Here is a 16,921-nt window from a genome sequence, read left to right as displayed (position 1 = left end):
GCCAGCCTCAGCTACTTAGGCCCTTTGCAACTCAATGAGACCCTGTTTCAAAATAAAGAATAAAATATAGAGCTGGGGGTGTCTCTCTGAGGTAGAATGTCCCTGGGTTCCATCCCTAGTAACACACACACACACACACACACACACACACACACACACACACACACACAGGCTGGGGTATAGCTCAGAGGTAGAATGCCCCTGGGTTCCACCCCAGTACCTAAAAGATAGATAGATAGACAGACAGACAGACAGACAGACAGGTAGATAGGTAGGTAGGTAGGATGGGCAGGCTAGGGATATAGCACGGAGGTAATAGGCCCCTGGGTTCAATCCCTAGTACTGCAAAAAAAAAAAAAAAAAAAGGTCAGACCTGGCTTTTCAGTTTTTGCCAGTTCCACCTCCCACCTCTGAGTCTGCTCTGGAGAACAATACAAAATGGAGCTCTCTTGGGATGGCCAGATGGTTTTGGTGGGTGCCAGTCAGGGGAGTCCAGCGATGCTGCAGCCCCAGCTTTCCCGCCTTGCCTCAGGCTGCAGCTAGCCGTCAAAACCCAGGATCAGGTAAGATTGCCACCATGCAGGACGGAAAGGCACTTAGAAGGAAAGCCTCACTTGTGCCCTCTGGTGTTCCAGTTATGCACCTGCCTATTGGGGCCAGTCGGCCCCTGTTGCTAGGTCTGCGGTAAACAACCCTAGAGCCTTATAGGTCTTGTCTCTGCTCTGCCCTCGGCCCCAGCAGGTCTCTTGAAGAGGGGGAGCAGAGGCCTCACCAGGGTCCCCTGGCTCTCCACTGTTTGGGGTAGCCTCTTGTGCCTGGATTACCTGGCGGGGGGTTGCTCCCTACGACTCTGCATCTGTGCCATTTGGTGCCTTTACAGGCTTGGCATCCTGATGAATGAAGGCCAGACCTGTGCCCAGTGGTTCTGCTAAGATGCTGAGGGTCTTGCTAAGTTGCTGACACTGACCTCAAACCCGCACTCATCCTGTCTCAGCCTCCTAATTACTGGGCTTACAGTCGTGAGCCACCAATACCAGGCGAGGTGCGGGTATTCTCAGCACGGTTGCCATCAGGTCGCCTGGGGGCTTGTGAAGACCTAGGTGGGACCTCCCAGCTTGGAGTCTGCTGTGTCTGGGCCTAGACCTCAGAGGTGTGCTTCACGTGGGCGACGCTGGGATGTGGGGAGGTTGTTCCTGCCAAGGCAGCAGGTCAGTTGGAGGGCAGGTGGAAACATTTTGCTTGCGTGGACACCCTCCCTTCCTCACGATGTGGTTTCCTGTGTGACTTCCACTAGATGACTGCCGATGTCCCCACCAGCACCAGACTGGCAGTGGTGGCCTGACTCACCACTGCCCCCGGTGTCCAGCCTGTCCTTGCGTCTCATAGCCACCACCACACCTGTGTGTGCACGTGAGACAGACTGCTCTCTGCCTGTCACCTGATGCCCAGCATCGGGTTTCTCTCTCTCCCGTCACGAGAGCCCCAGTAGAGAGAGACAGGCTGGGGGTGCCCTCTGCCTCTCCCTGAGAAGCCGGCAGTAGCTGCTGGGTGAGCTGCAGAGCCCCATGCCGAGGCCCTCTCCTGGAGCTCACCCTCACCCCCAAGGGCCAGAGCTCCGCACAGCCTGCCTCTGCCCGGCCCTCCCTCCTTTCCAGCCAGTCGAAGTAGTAGAAGAGCAGAGCCGTGCGTCTGCTTCAGAGCAAGACAGGCCTAGGTATGTAGTCCAGTCCTGCCACTTCCTGGCTCTGTGACTTGGATAGATATCTTGCCTTCCCTGACTTGTTTCCCCTTATAAAATGGGTGTAATTAGGCCAGTCTCAGAGGATATGAGAGCTGGCTAAATGAAGCCATGCATGGAAACTACTTAGCACTGCACCTTATAGAGTATGTTCACAAGACTGGAGGAGGCACCTCCACCATTGTCTTTTTCTCCAGCCACGTTTGCCTGCTGACTGAGAGCCAGCTCTATACTCTTGATACCAGCTGCTTCTCAGGGCCCTCTCCCTCTGAGACCCTACACATATTCCTTTCAAAGAGGGAAAGAGGTTGCTGGGATAATCTGTCACAGCCGTGGCAGGCCAAGGATGGGAGAGTGGCTCCATCACCTCTGCACATGGTCCTTCACACCGGTTGCCCCACACACACACACACACACACACACTCAAATGCATGCACACACACGTTGCCCTTCTCTCTGGCAACCACTTGAATTTCAGCCTTGGCTTCAGTCAGAATTTAGAACACTGGAATCAAGCGTGGTAGCACACTCCCATAATCCCAATACTTGGAAGGGTGAATCAGGAGGATCACAGGTTCAAGGACAGCCTGAGCAAGTAGTGAAACTCACTTCAAAAGTGAGACCCCAGCTAGCATGGTGGCACACACTTATAATCCCAGCATTCAGGAGGCCGAGACAGGAGGATAATGGTTCACAGACAGCCTCAGCTACTCAATGAGGCCCTTCGCAACTTAGTGAGACCCTGTTTCCAAATAATGAATAAAAAATTAGGGCTGAGGGTGTAGCTCAGAGGTAGAATGCCCCTGGGTTCCATTCTCAGTACTGCAAAGGGGAAAAAAAAAAAAAGGGCCCGTTTCAAAATAAAATAGAGCTGGGGGTATAGCTCAGAGGTAGGATGCCCCTGGGTTCAATCTCCATTACTAAAATAATAATAACTGTGAGAACCTTGGACTCTGAGCTGAGTGTATAAATCCGAAGGCTGCCCTGCATACACACTTGTGCACATGTATGTGTGCATACCTCGCATTTACTGCCTGCCAGCACGTGCTGGCCTCCCCATGTACGTGCTTGCTCACTGCCTGTCGTGAGACCCAGTGGGTAACGAGAGCCACCTTCGGGGTGGGGGAGACAGGACAGACAATCTCTTGGGCATGTGAGCCAAGCACTGTTCCACAGATGACCTGCGCTGGCCTCCAGGCTCCCCGGGGACTCTGAAGCTCGTGACATATTACAGGATCAGCGTTTTATTCACAGACAGCGTGAGTTAGGAGCTGGGATTCCACCGCCACCACACCCTTACGTCTGGCTTCAGAGCCCTAGGCCTCAGCTCTCCTCACCTTTTTTGGTGGTTCTAGGGATTGAACCGAGGGGCATTTTACCTCCAAGCTACACCCCCCAGCCCTGTATTATTTATTTATTTATTTATTTATTTATTTACTTATTTTTGGTGGTACTGGGCAACCCAGAGGCTTTCTACCTCTGGGCTATACTCCCAGACCTATTTTATATTTTATTTGGAAACAGGGTCTTACTAAGTTGCTGAGAGCCTCACCAAGTAGCTGAGACTGGCTTTGAACCTGTGTGATGCTCCTGTCTCAGCCTCCCAAGCACGGGGATTACAAGCGTGCACCACCACGCCGGGCTTACATTTTGTTTTGAAAGAGTTTTGCTAGGTTGTCGAGAGTTTCACTACATTGCTAAGGCAGGCCTCAAACCTGTGGTCTTCCTGTCTCAGCCTCCTAAAGGTACTGGGATTACAGGTGTGTGCCACCATGCCTGACTCACCTCTTAATTGAGATCCCATGTCTTGGGTGGGTACATACATAAGGTCCTAAAACCAGTCTGGGGGCAGCATGCCCGGGGAGGCAGCGAAGGCTCCAGCCTGTCATATCCCAAGCTCTGGTTGTACCCTTCCCTGCCGTGCTCTTGGCCCTTGGATCCTGGCCCTAGATTAGCCAAGGCTTAGGTGAGCCCTGGTGCTTCCTGCCCTGCACTGTGCTCCCAGCCCCACTCCTAGAGGCCAGTCAGCAGACTGCCTGGAGGGGGCTCCCAGAGATGACTCCAGCCCCTTCTCTTCCCCTCCTTCCTGCTCCTTGGAGGAGATAGCTATCAGGTTCACTCCGCCTCCCTCGACCCACTCTGTGAGTGAGGGGCTCATCCTGGCAGGGTGCTTAAGTGGATACACAGTGCTACCATCATGCTCCTGATCCTGGGAGCCTATCCCTTTAAGGCCATCCGTGACTGACTGCCGTGAGCCCTGGCCGGCAGAGGTGCGTGCCCACTTCTCTCCCTTCTTAAACGGGACCCTGGGAGTCACCTGGACAGCGACAGGCCTTTGTCTGGTGGTCAGAGCTGGCCCCACACACCCTGCGCGCTCCCTGAGTGTCCCCTTCGCTCTGAGTAGCCGTGGAGTAGCTCTGCCTGGGGTTGGGTGTGAAAGCCTCACAGAGCACCTCACACTTGCGTGCTTTGGAAAGCAGTTTGAGATCAGTGGTAAACTGCTCTAACCCAGTCCCTCCAGCTCCGCTTTCTTCCTTCCCAGCCGCCTCCTTAATTTTGGTGAAAAAATACTGGGAATGGAACCCAGATGTGTTTTTACCTCCAATCTACATCCCTAGCCCCTTACCTTTTATTTATTTTGAAATAGGGTCATGCTAATTTACTGAGGGTCCCACTAAGTTTCTGAGGCTGGCCTCAGACTTGCATTCCTCCTGTCTCAGCCTCCCAGTACTGGGATTACGGGCATGGGACACTGTGCCTGGCTTTAGCTGCTTATTTCTAACCCTGCCAGTTGACAGGCCACCGATGAGAGCGGTGTGAGCCATGTGGGTCTGGGGCTGAGTGGGGTCCAGGCTCTGCGGCCCCCAGCGTGAGCCTCCTTTGCTGCGTGGTTGGTTTAGCCACTCCCAGCCTCTTCCTGGGAGCTGTGGGGACCAGCCTGCACGGCTGTGGAGGCCTTGGAGTGGGATGGCTCAGAGTGGGGGCCTCAGGTGCTGTCTTGGGAGCTGCCTCCCTTCCCCCCAAAACAAGTCCTGTTTACAGGATCTCATCTTTGGTCATTTTGTCACCACCACAAGTGAACAGAAGTGTATCAGGTGTCCAGCAGGCAGCCCCAGCTGGTAGCTGCTTGCCTTTTGACCCTGGACAAACCTTGGAACCTCTGCCAGCCCCTCAACTGAAGGACTGAAATGCAAGTGAGAGCAGTGCTCGCTGCACAGAAGTACCCAGAGAACTGACATGTGCGTTCACAAAGGGAGCCCTTGGGAGACTGAGCCAGGAGGATCGCAGGTTCGAGGACGGCCTCAGCAACTTAGTAAGGCCAGTTCAAAAATGGAAAATAAAATAGTGTTTGGGCCGTAGCACAGAAGTAGAATGCCCCTAGGTTCAATCTCCAGTACCAAAACAAAAACAAAAAAACTCACACTTCAAAACACTAGGATTAAAGCTGGGCATGGTGGCGCATACTTGTAATCCCAGGCATTCTGGAGGCTGAGACCCGAGGATCGTGGTTCGCGGACAGCCTCAGCTACTGAGTGAGGCCCTCTGCAACTCAGAGACCCGGTCTCAAAATAAAGAATAAAAAATAGGGCAGGGGGTGTAACTCGGAGGTCGAATGCCTCTGGGTTCCATCCCCAGACCCACAAAAACAACAACAACAACAACAACAAAATAAAGAATTTTAAAAAATAGGGCAGGGGATGTAGCTCAGAGGTCAAATGCCCCTGGGCTCTAGCCCCAGTACTAGGATTAAAGCCGGGCGTGGTGGCGCACACTTGTAATCCCAGCATTTGGGAAGCTGAGACAGGAGGATCACTGTTTGCAGACTGCCTCAGTTACTTAGTAAGGCCCTTTGCAACTCAGTGAGACCCTATTTCAAAATAAAGAAGAAAAAGTAGGGCTGGGGGTGTACCTCAGAGGTAGAAGGCCCCTGGGTTCCATTCTCAGTACTGCAAAGAAACGAGGATTAGCCGGGTGTGATGGTGCATCCTTGTTCTCTCAGTCCTTGGGAGGCTGAAACAAGAGGCTCCCAGGTTCGAGGCCTGCCTCCACAACTCAGCAAGGCCCTCTGCAACTTAGGCCATTTCCAAATAAGAAATAAAATCAGGCTGGGGGCTTAGCTCAGAAGTAGAATGCCTCTGGATTCAGTCCAAAACAACACCAACAAGACCATGATTTAGGTCAGAACACGTGAACTTGCCAAAACCCAAGAGAACTGCCAGATTTTCTCCAACTCTGACTCTGCCTGTGCACCCACACAGACGCATTGATTGTCAAGAACTGCAGGCATTGTTACTGCTTCCATTTTGCAGGTGGAAACTAAGGTCCCGTGAAAAATAGATATGGTGGGTTGGTGAGTGGGTAGGCCAGGACCCAGGGCCACAGCTCCGGTCTTTCATTTCTAGTGCTTCCCTTTCTCCACCACTCATTCATGAAGCGTGCGTGCATGCGTGTTCATGAATGTGTGTGTACTAGGCATTCTACTTCTGAGCTACATCCCCAGCTCTGTTTTTGTTTTTATTTTTATTTTTATTTTTTTGGTACTGGGGTTCCTGGAAGCCCTTCTACCTCCGGGCTACACTCCCAGACCTATTTTATATTTTTATTTGGAAACAGGGTCTCTTAAGCCAGCGCGGCTGGGTTCGAACCAACGCGATCCTCCTGTCTCCGCCACCCAAGCGCGGGGATTACAAGCGTGCGCCACCACGCCCGGCAGCCCTGTTTTTATTTGTTTGTTTGTTTGTTTGTTTGTTTGTTTGTTTGTTTTGCAGGTCTGGGGATGGAACCCAGGGGCATTCAACCTCTGAGCTACACCTCCTACCCTATTTTTTATTCTTTATTTTGAAACCGTGTCTCACTGAGTTGCAGAGGGCCTCACTAAGTAGCTGAGACTGTCCGCGAACCGCAATCCTCCTGTCTCAGCCTCCCAAATGCTGGGATTACAAGCATGGGCCACCGCGCCTGGCTCCTGTTTTTATTTTGAAACGGTTTTTCTAGGTTGATAATAGCCTCACTACTTGCTGAAGCTGTTCTCAAACCCATGATCCTCCTGTCTCAACCTCCAAAGTACTGCGATTACAGGCATGCTTCACCGTGCCCAGCTCTAATTTATTTTCTTTATTTGTTATTTTTGTGGTACTGAGGATGGAACCCAGGGGCATTCTACGTCTGAGCTACACCACCATCCCTAATTTTTACTCTTTATTTTGAAACAGGGTCTCACTGAGTCACAAAGGGCCTCACTAAGTAGCTGAGGCTGTCCGCGAACCGCGATCCTCCAGTCTCAGCCTCCCGAATGCTGGGATTACAAGCGTGCGCCACCATGCTCAGCTTTGTTTTGTTTTTTAAACAGTGTCTTGCTAAGTTGCAGAGGACCTCACTAAGTTGCTGAGGCTAGCCACGAACCTTTGATCCTCTTGTCTCAGCCTCCCAAGAATTGGGATCACAAGCATGTGCCACCACGCTTAGTTACAGCTACTCCCAGCCCCCCTTTCAGGAAGCACCGGGGGTTGAGCCAGGGTCATCCACCTCTGAGCTACTTGCGCCACTACACCCCGCCTTTTTTTTTTTTTTCTTTTCTTATTTTGACTCAAGGTCTCACCAAGTCACCCAGGCTGACCTCAAAATTGTGATCCTCCTGCCTCATCCTCTCAAGTAGCTGTACCTGGCAACCTTGGGACCTTTTAATGAAGAAGGATCTTTCTAGATCCTCTGTTCTCATGCTTTTGTGTCCAGTAAATCCTGTGGAACTTTCTCAGAGTGGTGATTTTGTGTGTGTGTGTGTGTGTGTGTGTGTGTGTGTGTGTGTGTGTGTACGTGCGCACATGCTGGGAATGAAATCCAGGGGCTTTTCTACCTCCGGGCTATACTCCCAGACCTATTTTATATTTTATTTGGAAACAGGGTCTCACTAAGCTGCTGAGAGCCTCACTAAGTAGCTGAGGCTGGCTTCGAACCTGCATGATCCTCCTGTCTCAGCCTCCCAAGCATGGGGATTACAAGCGTGCGCCACCACGCCCGGCTCAGTGGTGGTCTTTAAAGACAAAATATCAAATTAATCAAATTACAAAGATAAAGTTAGCCAAACACTTTGAAACTGTAATATAGTATTTATGTTCTTCCTCTTAGGCAACCCTTAATGACTGCTGTTTTCTTTCTTTTTCTTCTTTTTTTTTTTTTTTTTTTTTTTTTGTGTGTGTGTGTGTGGTACTGAGGATGGAACCCAGGTACATTCTACCTCTGAGCTACATCCTCAGCTCTATTATTTATTCTTTATTTTGAAACAAGATCTCACTAAGTTGTAGAGGTCCTCACTAAGTAGCTGAGGCTATCTGCAAACCTATGATCCTCCTGTCTCAGCCTCCCAAATACTGGGATTACAAGCATGGGCCACTATGCCGGGCTTTATTTATTTATTTAATTATTTTTGGTGGTACTGGGAGTGGAACCCAGGGGCTTTTCTACCTCCAGGCTATACTCCCAGACCTATTTTTATACTTTATTTGGAAACAGGTCTCACTAAGTTGCTGAGAGCCTCACTAAGTAGCTGAGGCTGGTTTCGAATCTGTGCGATCCTCCTGTCTCCACCTCCTAAATGCTGGGATTACAAGCGTGCGCCACCACACCCAGCTTGCTTATTTAGTTATTTATTTATTTATTTATTTATTTATTTATTTATTGCAGTACTGGGGATGGAAGCCAGGGGCATTCTACTTCCAAGCTACATCCCCAGCCCTGTTTTTATTCTTTATTTTGAAACAGGGTCTCACTGAGTTGCAAAGGGCCTCACTTAGTAGCTAAGGCTATCTGTGAACTGCAGTCCTGACTCATCCTCCCAAATGTTGGAATTACAAGCCCGGTTGTTTTCTTTCTTTCTTCCTTCCTTTCTTCCTTCCTTCTTTTTTTTTTTTTTTTTTTTTTGGTACTGAGCCACACTTCATCTGAGCCACACTCCCCAACCCTCTTTTATTTTTTAGAGTGAAACAGGGTCTCACTAGGTTGCTAGAGTCTTGCTACATTGTTGAGGCTATCTTTAAACCTGTAATCTTCCTGTATCTGCCTCCCAAGCACTGGGATTATAAGTGTACACCACTACACCTTGCTGATGACCACTGTTTTCAAAGTGAGCATTCAGAATCTTCGGTGAGAACCAGGTGGGGGGCACGGAGACTGGAGGATCGCAGGTGCAGAGCTAGCCTCAGCAACTTAGGCTCTCAGCAACCTAGTGAGACCCTGTTTCCAAATAAGAAATAAAAATTGGGCTGGGTATGGCTTGGAGGTAGCACCTCAGGGTTCAACCCCCCAGTACCAAAATAATAATAACAAAAACAACCTTCAGTGGGCATGGTGGCACAAGCCTGTAGTCCTCGTGGGAGGCTGAGACGGAGGATCTTAGTTCGGGGCTAGCCTCAGCAACTTAGCACACCCCTGTTTCAAGATAAGTAAATTGACTAACTCAGCTGCCCCCTAGCTTCAGTGCCCAGTCCCCGCCCCCATGCATACACACAGTCTGCCATGACCTAGGTGACGTGGAAGTAGGCCTTTTTTTTTGACAGTAAAATAACAGGACCTGTTTAGTGCTATTTCTTTTCTATTTGACCCATGTTAATAAGAAGGAAATGGTTAGTTTTTAGTGAAAATAATGAGGTCTTTTTTCCCCCCTCAAGTTCATAGACCCTCCTACTGGTTAAGACCAAGGCTTGTATGGGCTTGGCTGGACCCCTCCCCTCCACTCCAGGCAGTTCCAGTACTGAGGGTGTCTTCCCAGGCTGGCAGGGCCAGCTTCCGGGCCCGAGCACGTGGGCCTGAGCGTGCCCCCTCCTTCTGCAGGCCAGGAGGCTGACACCTGCAGGTCCTCCCAGAGCCCCAAGACGAAATGAAGGTCCAGTCTGGGAGGCTGTCACTGACCCCTTTCGGCCCCCAGCACAGCAGCTCAGCACCCCGCCCTTGCCCTGGCACCGTGGCGAGAGTTCTTGGGCCAAATGTTAGATTCTGCCTTGAGCAGCAGTCTGGCCCCGAGGAAGCGGTGGCTTTCCTGCCTTGCGCCTTGATTTCCTCCCCTAGAAAATGGAGCAGTGCTCCAAGGAGGAGTGCTCCCCGCCTCAAGGCGTGGTTAGAGGGGGACACGTGGAGATGGCCACCGGAAGGACCAGACGGGCTGCCGGGAGCCTCTTCCTGACCTGACCCTGCCCACCCTGTCACCTCTGTGCCCGCTCTGCTCTGTTCTCCCTGCTCTCCTGGCCACCCTGGGCCAGTCCAGGCGCAGTCGCCAAAACTGAAAACAGTGTAGATGCCTGTCAGCCAGTGAGTGGATAAGCAAAACTCTGTGTCCCGTGTAATTACTGTTCAGCAGCACAAAGGAACGGAGACTCAGGACCATCGTGGTCAGTGAGAGCAGCCAGCCCAAAAGGCCACCACAGTGCCATTCCACGTGGACGAAGTACCCAGAGAGGCAAACCTGTGCCTATAGAAAGCCGGAAGCCCCGCCTGCCTTCTGCGCGGTGGCGGGCTGGGCTCCGCTGCCGCTGGGTTTGGGTGATTTTCCTTTGTGCGTTCTGCCAGCCGCCGTCTGTGACCCGGGGTCCAGGGCGGCCTGTCTCCTCCTGTGCTCCTGGAGCCTGGCTCAGGCCTGGCCCTTGGTGCCATGGGGGAATGTTTAACTGTGGCTGAGGTGGTTTTTTTGGGGGGAGGAGGTTCTGAGAGGCTCGTGGGATTGAACTTCGGGAGCTAGTGCTCATCTAGCAGTGTGACTGGTTGAAATTCTTCATTTCTGTTTCCTCAGTGGACATATATTCTTTGTCCAAAAAAAAAAAAAAAAAAAAGCCAGGCGTGGTGGTACACGCTTGTAAATGCCAATCCTGGTACTTGGGAGGCTGAGGCAGGAGGATCACAGGTTTGAGGCCAGCCTTAGCTACTTAGGCCCTCTGCAGCTTACTGAGACCCTGGTTCATAATAAAGAATTTTAAAAAATAGGGCTGGTGGTGTCGTTCGGAGGTAGAATGCCCCTGGGTTTCATCCCCGGTACAGCAACAAAAAGTTGAATACCTGCTCTGAGCCTGGCCCTGGGCTGAGCAGTGTTGGGGACATTGTGGTGACCAAGATAGCCCAGTCCTAGTAGGGGAGTCATCTGACGAGGAAGGAGCCATATGCTGTTCGCTGTGTGGTTTCTAGGAAGGTGGGGTGCTGGCTTGGTTAGGCCGCGGCGGCCTGTGAGAGGGCTCTGGCAGTGTGTTGGGTCGGGTGTGCGGCTCCCGGAGCAGGTGGAGTCATGGTTCCGCTCCTCTGCCTGCAGCCCAGAACGTGACTGTGGAGGAGGTGATCGGCGCCTACCGGCAGGCCTGCCAGAAACTCAACTGCAGGCAGGTGCCCAAGCTTCTCCGGCAGCTGCAGGTATGGAGGGTCGTGTTGGGGCGGGGCCTGGGGCGTTTCCTGTTGTAAAGTTAATCAGGCTCCTTGTAACTATTTAAGCGCCCCAGAATCATACCAAGTGAGAGTTCCAGTATCTCAGCCCCAAGACAAAGTCTGTCCCGCAGAGGAAAGTCATGTGCATTTCTCATAAGTTTGAATAACGAAAGTGATAAGTACTCTCTTTTATTTTTTACTTTTTCTTCTGGTACTGGGAATTGAACCCAAAGGAATTCTACTTCCGAGCTACAATTTTTTATTCTTTATCTTGAAACAGGGTCTCACTAAGTTGATGAGGGCCTCACCTTGCAGCTGAGGCTAGACCCAAACCTGCAGATTACAAGCGTGCACCACCATGCCCAACTTTTTTTTTTTTTTTTTTTTTTTTGGTGGTCCTGGGGTTCCTGGAAGCCCTTCTACCTCCAGGCTACACTCCCAGACCTATTTTTACATTTTTTAAATTTGGAAACAGGGTCTCCTAAGCCAGTGCGCGCGGCTGGCTTCAAACCTGCGTGAGCCTCCTGTCTCTGCCTCCCAAGCGTGGGGATTACAAGCGTGAGCCACCATGCCCGGCTTATATTCTCCTTTAAAAAAAAAATAAGCCGACATGGTGGCACACGCCTGTAATCCCAGCATTTGGGGGGCTGAGGCAGGAGGATCTGGGTTCATGGACAGCCTCAGCTAGTTAGTGAGACTCTTTGGAACTCAGTGAGACCCTGTTTTAAAATAAAGAATAAAAGAAATGGGGCTGGGGGTGTTGCTTGGAGGTAGAATGCCCCTGGATTCCATCCCCAGTACTGCAAAAGAAAAAATAAAATTCAGACAAAAGAGGCAGTATCTGCTTCTTATTTCTTGCCTGAGGCTTTCCCAGTCTTCCAGCCTGTTCTGCACGTTTGTAGAGGATGGTTACTGGTTCAGAGAGGCACAGACACCAAGGGAGCTGTGTGTGTGTGTACAGACGGAGCCTTACCACACCTGCAGTGTGTGTCCCTTAGGAGCCTGGCTGCATTGCTAAAACGCTGCCCGCTTTCTTCCTCTGGATGAGTCCTTCCAGTGGGTTTCGAGGATGCCTGTTCTAGGTTGTTGCTCCCTTACCAGCTCTGCTATGAGCAACTCTTGTGTCCTGCCCCTCTCTCCCTGGGTTAGGGGAGGTTTCAAGGGGATTCTAGAAGGGGCTACAGCCAGGTCCAGGGAAAGAAGGCCCCTCGTATGGCAGACCAAGCCTGCGCTTATTGGCTGAATGATGCTGCCCAGCCAGTCGTATTCACTCTGTCTGTGGGCTTCATCACTCCTTAGATGACATGCTCAAAGCCCAGAAAATAGGACCTATGTGGGTGGACCCAGCTGGGAGGGGCTGGGAAGACATGGAGCTGGTGCCTGTAGTCCCTTACTGCCTACCTCCTCAAGAGGCCTCTGGGTAGCCCGCCACCTGAGGCCCATCGTGTCCTTCACCTGGGGAAAAGCTGCAGCCAGACCCGCCTGGCCCTAGGGCGGGCTGTCCTCACTTGGGGGCGCAGAGCCAGTGCCTCTCGCCGAAGCCCTGTACCCGCTCCGGGTTCCAGCCTCGGCTGTGCTCTGGAGCCTTGACTGCCCTGCTCTTGGGCTGGCCAGCTTCTGTGGTGTCTGTCTCTTGACGGTTACCCTCCCTGCTTCCTTAGGAATTCAAGGACCTCGAGCACCGCATAGACTGCCTGGACCTGAAAGGTATGCCTTGGTGGGGCTGAGCGCCAGTGGGGCTTGTGGGCAAGGTCCAAGGCTGTGGGAGGGGGGTCTTCAGCACACACGTCTCAAACACACACAGGGGAGAAGCTTGACTACAAGACCTGTGAGGCCCTGGAAGAGGTCTTCAAGAGGCTGCAGTTCAAGGTCGTGGACCTGGAGCAGACGAGCCTGGATGAGGATGTGAGCAGTCCTGCCTCCTCCCAGACACATGGCTCCCTGGGCTCCCAGGCCCCTCTGAGGTTTGGGTGGGCAGGAGACCCCTGCTGAGAGGTGGGGCCAGAGCAGGGCGTGCGTGTGCGTGTGCGTGTGTGTGTGTGTGTGTGTGTGTGTGTGTGTGTGTCTCTCTCACTAGGATTAAACCCAGGGGCATTCTACCTCTGAGCCACACTTTCATTTTATTTCTTATTTTTGGAATAGGGTCTCACTAAGTTGTGAAGGGCCTTGATAAATTGCCAAGGCTGGCTGCAAACCTACGATCCTCCTGTCTCGGCCTTCCAGTCTCCTAGAACTGGGATTACAAGAATGTGCCACCATGTTCATCTTATGGCAGGGCTTCTTGAAGGACTAGAGGGAGCCGGGCGTGGTGGCACATGCCTATAATCCTAATACTTGGGAGGCTGAGACAGGAAGATCACAGGTTTAAAGCCTGACTCGGCAACTTAGCAAGACCCTGTTTCCAAGTAAAAATAAAATAGGACCAGGGGTGTAGCTTGGAGGCAGAATGCCCCTGAGTTCAATCCCCAGTACCTAAGACAAGCGGGAGATATGGATGTGACCAGAGAAGCTGGGGAGCTCCGTAAGGGGAGGTGTGTGACTGCCAAGAGCCTTTTCAGGAGTTTGTCCTGGAGATTACTGTTGCATGACTGAGAAATGTCTGGAAAGCTGCCTCCCTAGTCCCCAGGAACCTAGGGTCTGAAGGAAACAGCAGTCCAGAGGAAGGACCCTAGGGGGATAGTAGAGGTGTCCTGATCACACAGCACATCAGTGCTCAGTGGCAGAAAACAGTCTGGCTTCAGCAAAAAAAGGAAGGAGTGGGCTCACCTCGCTGTGGGCACAGCTGGATTTGGGAGCAGGTGCTGGGCTCAGCCCCTCCCTCCGGGGCTGGGCACTGTGTATCTGTTTCCTCGCTGAGTCTCACTCCCTGCCCAGAACACCTCTGGCAGACCCTGTGGCGGGGCCCACATGCCCCTGCTCCCACTGCTGCATGGGCTGAGCCCCTGGTCTCTGCCCCAGGGTGCCTCTGCCCTCTTCGACATGATCGAGTACTACGAGTCAGCCACCCACCTCAACATCTCCTTCAACAAGCACATCGGCACCCGGGGCTGGCAGGCTGCTGCTCACATGATGCGCAAGGTGGGTGTCTCCCGCCCGCCACCCCAGGGTAGAAGGTGGGCAGGCATTTCCCAGGGTACCCAGCCCTCAGGCCCTCGAGCTGTGGGCTGTTAGGGCTGCTGGGCCGGGCTTGTGGGCCAGTGGGAAACAGTGCAGAAGAGACTCAGGCCCCTTCCCACAAGGCAGGTGCCCACCGTGGGCGTAATTGCCAGCCCCGATTGACTCTCGTGCAGGAAGATGGGACCTGGAGAGGGTACGGACACCTCCAGGAGGCTCCCCAGCAGGACCCGGGCCGAGCTCTCCCTCTCAGCTAGGGCTCCCCAGCTGTAAACCAGGTGGCCACTGCGGCCTTGCTGCCCACCGAGACGTAGGTTAGCAGGACCCTCAAGCCAGAGAAGGCTGAATGCCAGGTCTGACCACCCCCAGACAAGCTGCCTACAGTACCTGGACGCCCGAAACACGCCCCTGCTGGACCACTCCGCGCCCTTTGTGGCCCGTGCCCTGCGCATCCGCAGCAGCCTGGCAGTGCTGCACCTGGAGAACGCCAGCCTGTCGGGGCGGCCCCTCATGCTGCTCGGTGAGCCCAGGCCGCGGGAGGCCAAGGGACCTGTGCCTGCTGCTGGGCTGGGGCCGTGGACTGGCTTCTGGGCGGGGCCCAGCCAGTCACCCTGCCCCCTGCTCCCCCAGCTACCGCCCTGAAGATGAACGTGAACCTGCGGGAGCTGTACTTGGCCGACAACAAGCTCAACGGCCTGCAGGACTCGGCCCAGCTGGGCAACCTGCTCAAGTTCAACTCCTCCCTGCAGATCCTGGACCTCCGCAACAACCACGTGCTGGACTCAGGTGCGTGCCGGCCACAGGACAGTCACCGCTGCCCGCCTGGGCCCGTGTGAGGGGAACACAGACCTGCGCTCGGCAGTGACAGCCCAGGCAGGCAGGGCTGGGCCGAGGGGGTGCCTGGCCCAGGGGGGTGACAGCTCTTCCTGGAGGTGAGGTGAAGAGATTGAACGAGTCCTTAACTGTCTGAGACACGCCCTCAGAGAAATGCTATTGGATAAAGGGTCCACTGGAGGCTGGGAGGCTGGTGCAGGGAGGAAGGGCCATGGGAGGGGGTCCTGGGCAAGGATCTGAATGCTGAGAACGGAGCCAGCCATTTTGGAAGCCTGCAAAAGGCAAAGGGAACAGCAAGTACAAAGGCCCTAAAGTGGGAGTGATATCTGGGGGAAGAGAAGACGGGGGTGCGGTCAGTAGGAGGAATTTTGTCTCCTCCTGCCTCACTGCTGAGCGAAGTCCCCTGGCTTCCTGTGAAGAAAGGCTTGGGGAGCAGAGAGGGACCGCAGGTCCAGTGCTCCCTCGTGTGTAGGCCCGACCTCACCAGGTGCTTGGGCTATTCTGACTCTGGGCTCAGAGCTGGGGTGAGGATAAATGAGGAAAATAACCCAGTGTGAGGTGGTGAGATGTGCTGGCTCCTAGGTTGGGCTGGGGGGTCGTCACCAGGTCCTGGGCAGGGGCTTGGGGGTGGGCTGAGGGGGGGCAACAAGGCCAGAGCCTGTGGGGTCAGGCAGCACGCTGACCTCAGGCTGCCCCTAGGTCTGGCCTACATCTGCGAGGGCCTCAAGGAGCAGGGGAACGGACTGGTGACCCTGGTGCTGTGGAACAACCAGCTTACGCACACTGGCATGGCCTTCTTGGGCATGACACTGGTGAGTCAGGCCAGGAGAGGCGAGGATGCATCTCCCTACCCCACCCCACCCCACCCCAGCGCCCAACACAGGCATCTCCTGGCTGACAGGGCTCTGGACTGCTCATCCTGCAAGGGCGGGAAGCATGCACCCCTCTGCATACCTGGGTTTTCTTTCAGCTTCTGGGCCTTGTTTCTCTAATTACATTTTGCATCCAACATAATAGACTATACAGTATAGTGCTTTGCACAAACTTAAAAATGTTTTGCCTAAAATGTTAATACTTCTACAAGCCTTCAGTAAGTTTTTAGTTCTTTGTTGTTGTTGTTGTTTGTTTTGTTTCTTTTGCGGTACTGGGGATGGAGCCCAGGGGCATTCTACCTCCAAGCTGCCCCCCAGCCCTGTTTTTATTCTTTATTTTGAAACAGGGTCTCACCGAGTTGCAAGGGCCTCGCTAGGTAGCTGAGGCTGGCCTTGAACCTGGATCCTTGTCTTAGCTCCTGTCTCAGCCTTCCAAATGCTGGGATTAGGAGTTTGCCCCACCACACTTGGCTAGTTTGTAGTTCTTTTGTTACATGATATTTAAGGCAAGCTCAAACCATGCTTGCCTATAATCACATATTTGGGAGGCTAAGACAGGAGGATCACAGTTTCAAGGACAGCCTCAACAGTATAGTGAGACTCTTAGCAACCTAGTGAGACCTTGCTTCAAAGCAAAAGACTAGAATGCACCAAAAAAATTTTTTTAAAATAAAAATAATAAAAAGAAGCCAGGCATGGTGGCGCACGCTTGTAATCCCTGCACGTGGGAGGCTGAGACAGGAGGATCCCACAAGTTCAAAGCCAGCCTCAGCTACTTAGTGAGGCTCTCAGCAACCTAGTGAGACCCTGTTTCCAGGGTCTCACTATAAAATAGGTCTGGGAATATAGCCCGGGGGTAGAAAGCCTCTGGGTTCTACCTCCAGTCCCGCCAAAAAATAAAAAATAAAAATAAATTAATAATAATAATAATAATAATAATAATAGCCGGGCGTGGTGGCGCATG

The 16,921-nt window shown here is 52.9% G+C and overlaps 1 protein-coding gene across 1 annotated transcript in view; it reads left to right on the top strand.

Moving 5' to 3' along the window:
- Positions 1-16,921, top strand: part of PPP1R37 (protein phosphatase 1 regulatory subunit 37) — a gene marked incomplete at both ends in the record, with an annotated part of 52,457 nt that overhangs the window by 33,017 nt on the left and 2,519 nt on the right. Inside the window, 7 exons of the mRNA XM_080704419.1 lie at positions 11,028-11,125; positions 12,799-12,844; positions 12,942-13,042; positions 14,096-14,215; positions 14,621-14,771; positions 14,882-15,037; positions 15,785-15,897. Of these exons, the coding sequence (XP_080560545.1) occupies positions 11,028-11,125; positions 12,799-12,844; positions 12,942-13,042; positions 14,096-14,215; positions 14,621-14,771; positions 14,882-15,037; positions 15,785-15,897 (785 nt within the window). The remainder of the gene's footprint in view (positions 1-11,027; positions 11,126-12,798; positions 12,845-12,941; positions 13,043-14,095; positions 14,216-14,620; positions 14,772-14,881; positions 15,038-15,784; positions 15,898-16,921) is intronic.

The sequence above is a fragment of the Muscardinus avellanarius genome (assembly GCF_963383645.1).
Source record: "Muscardinus avellanarius genome assembly, chromosome: 10".
NCBI lineage: Eukaryota > Metazoa > Chordata > Mammalia > Rodentia > Gliridae > Muscardinus > Muscardinus avellanarius.
This window is presented reverse-complemented; position numbering and strand designations above follow the sequence as displayed.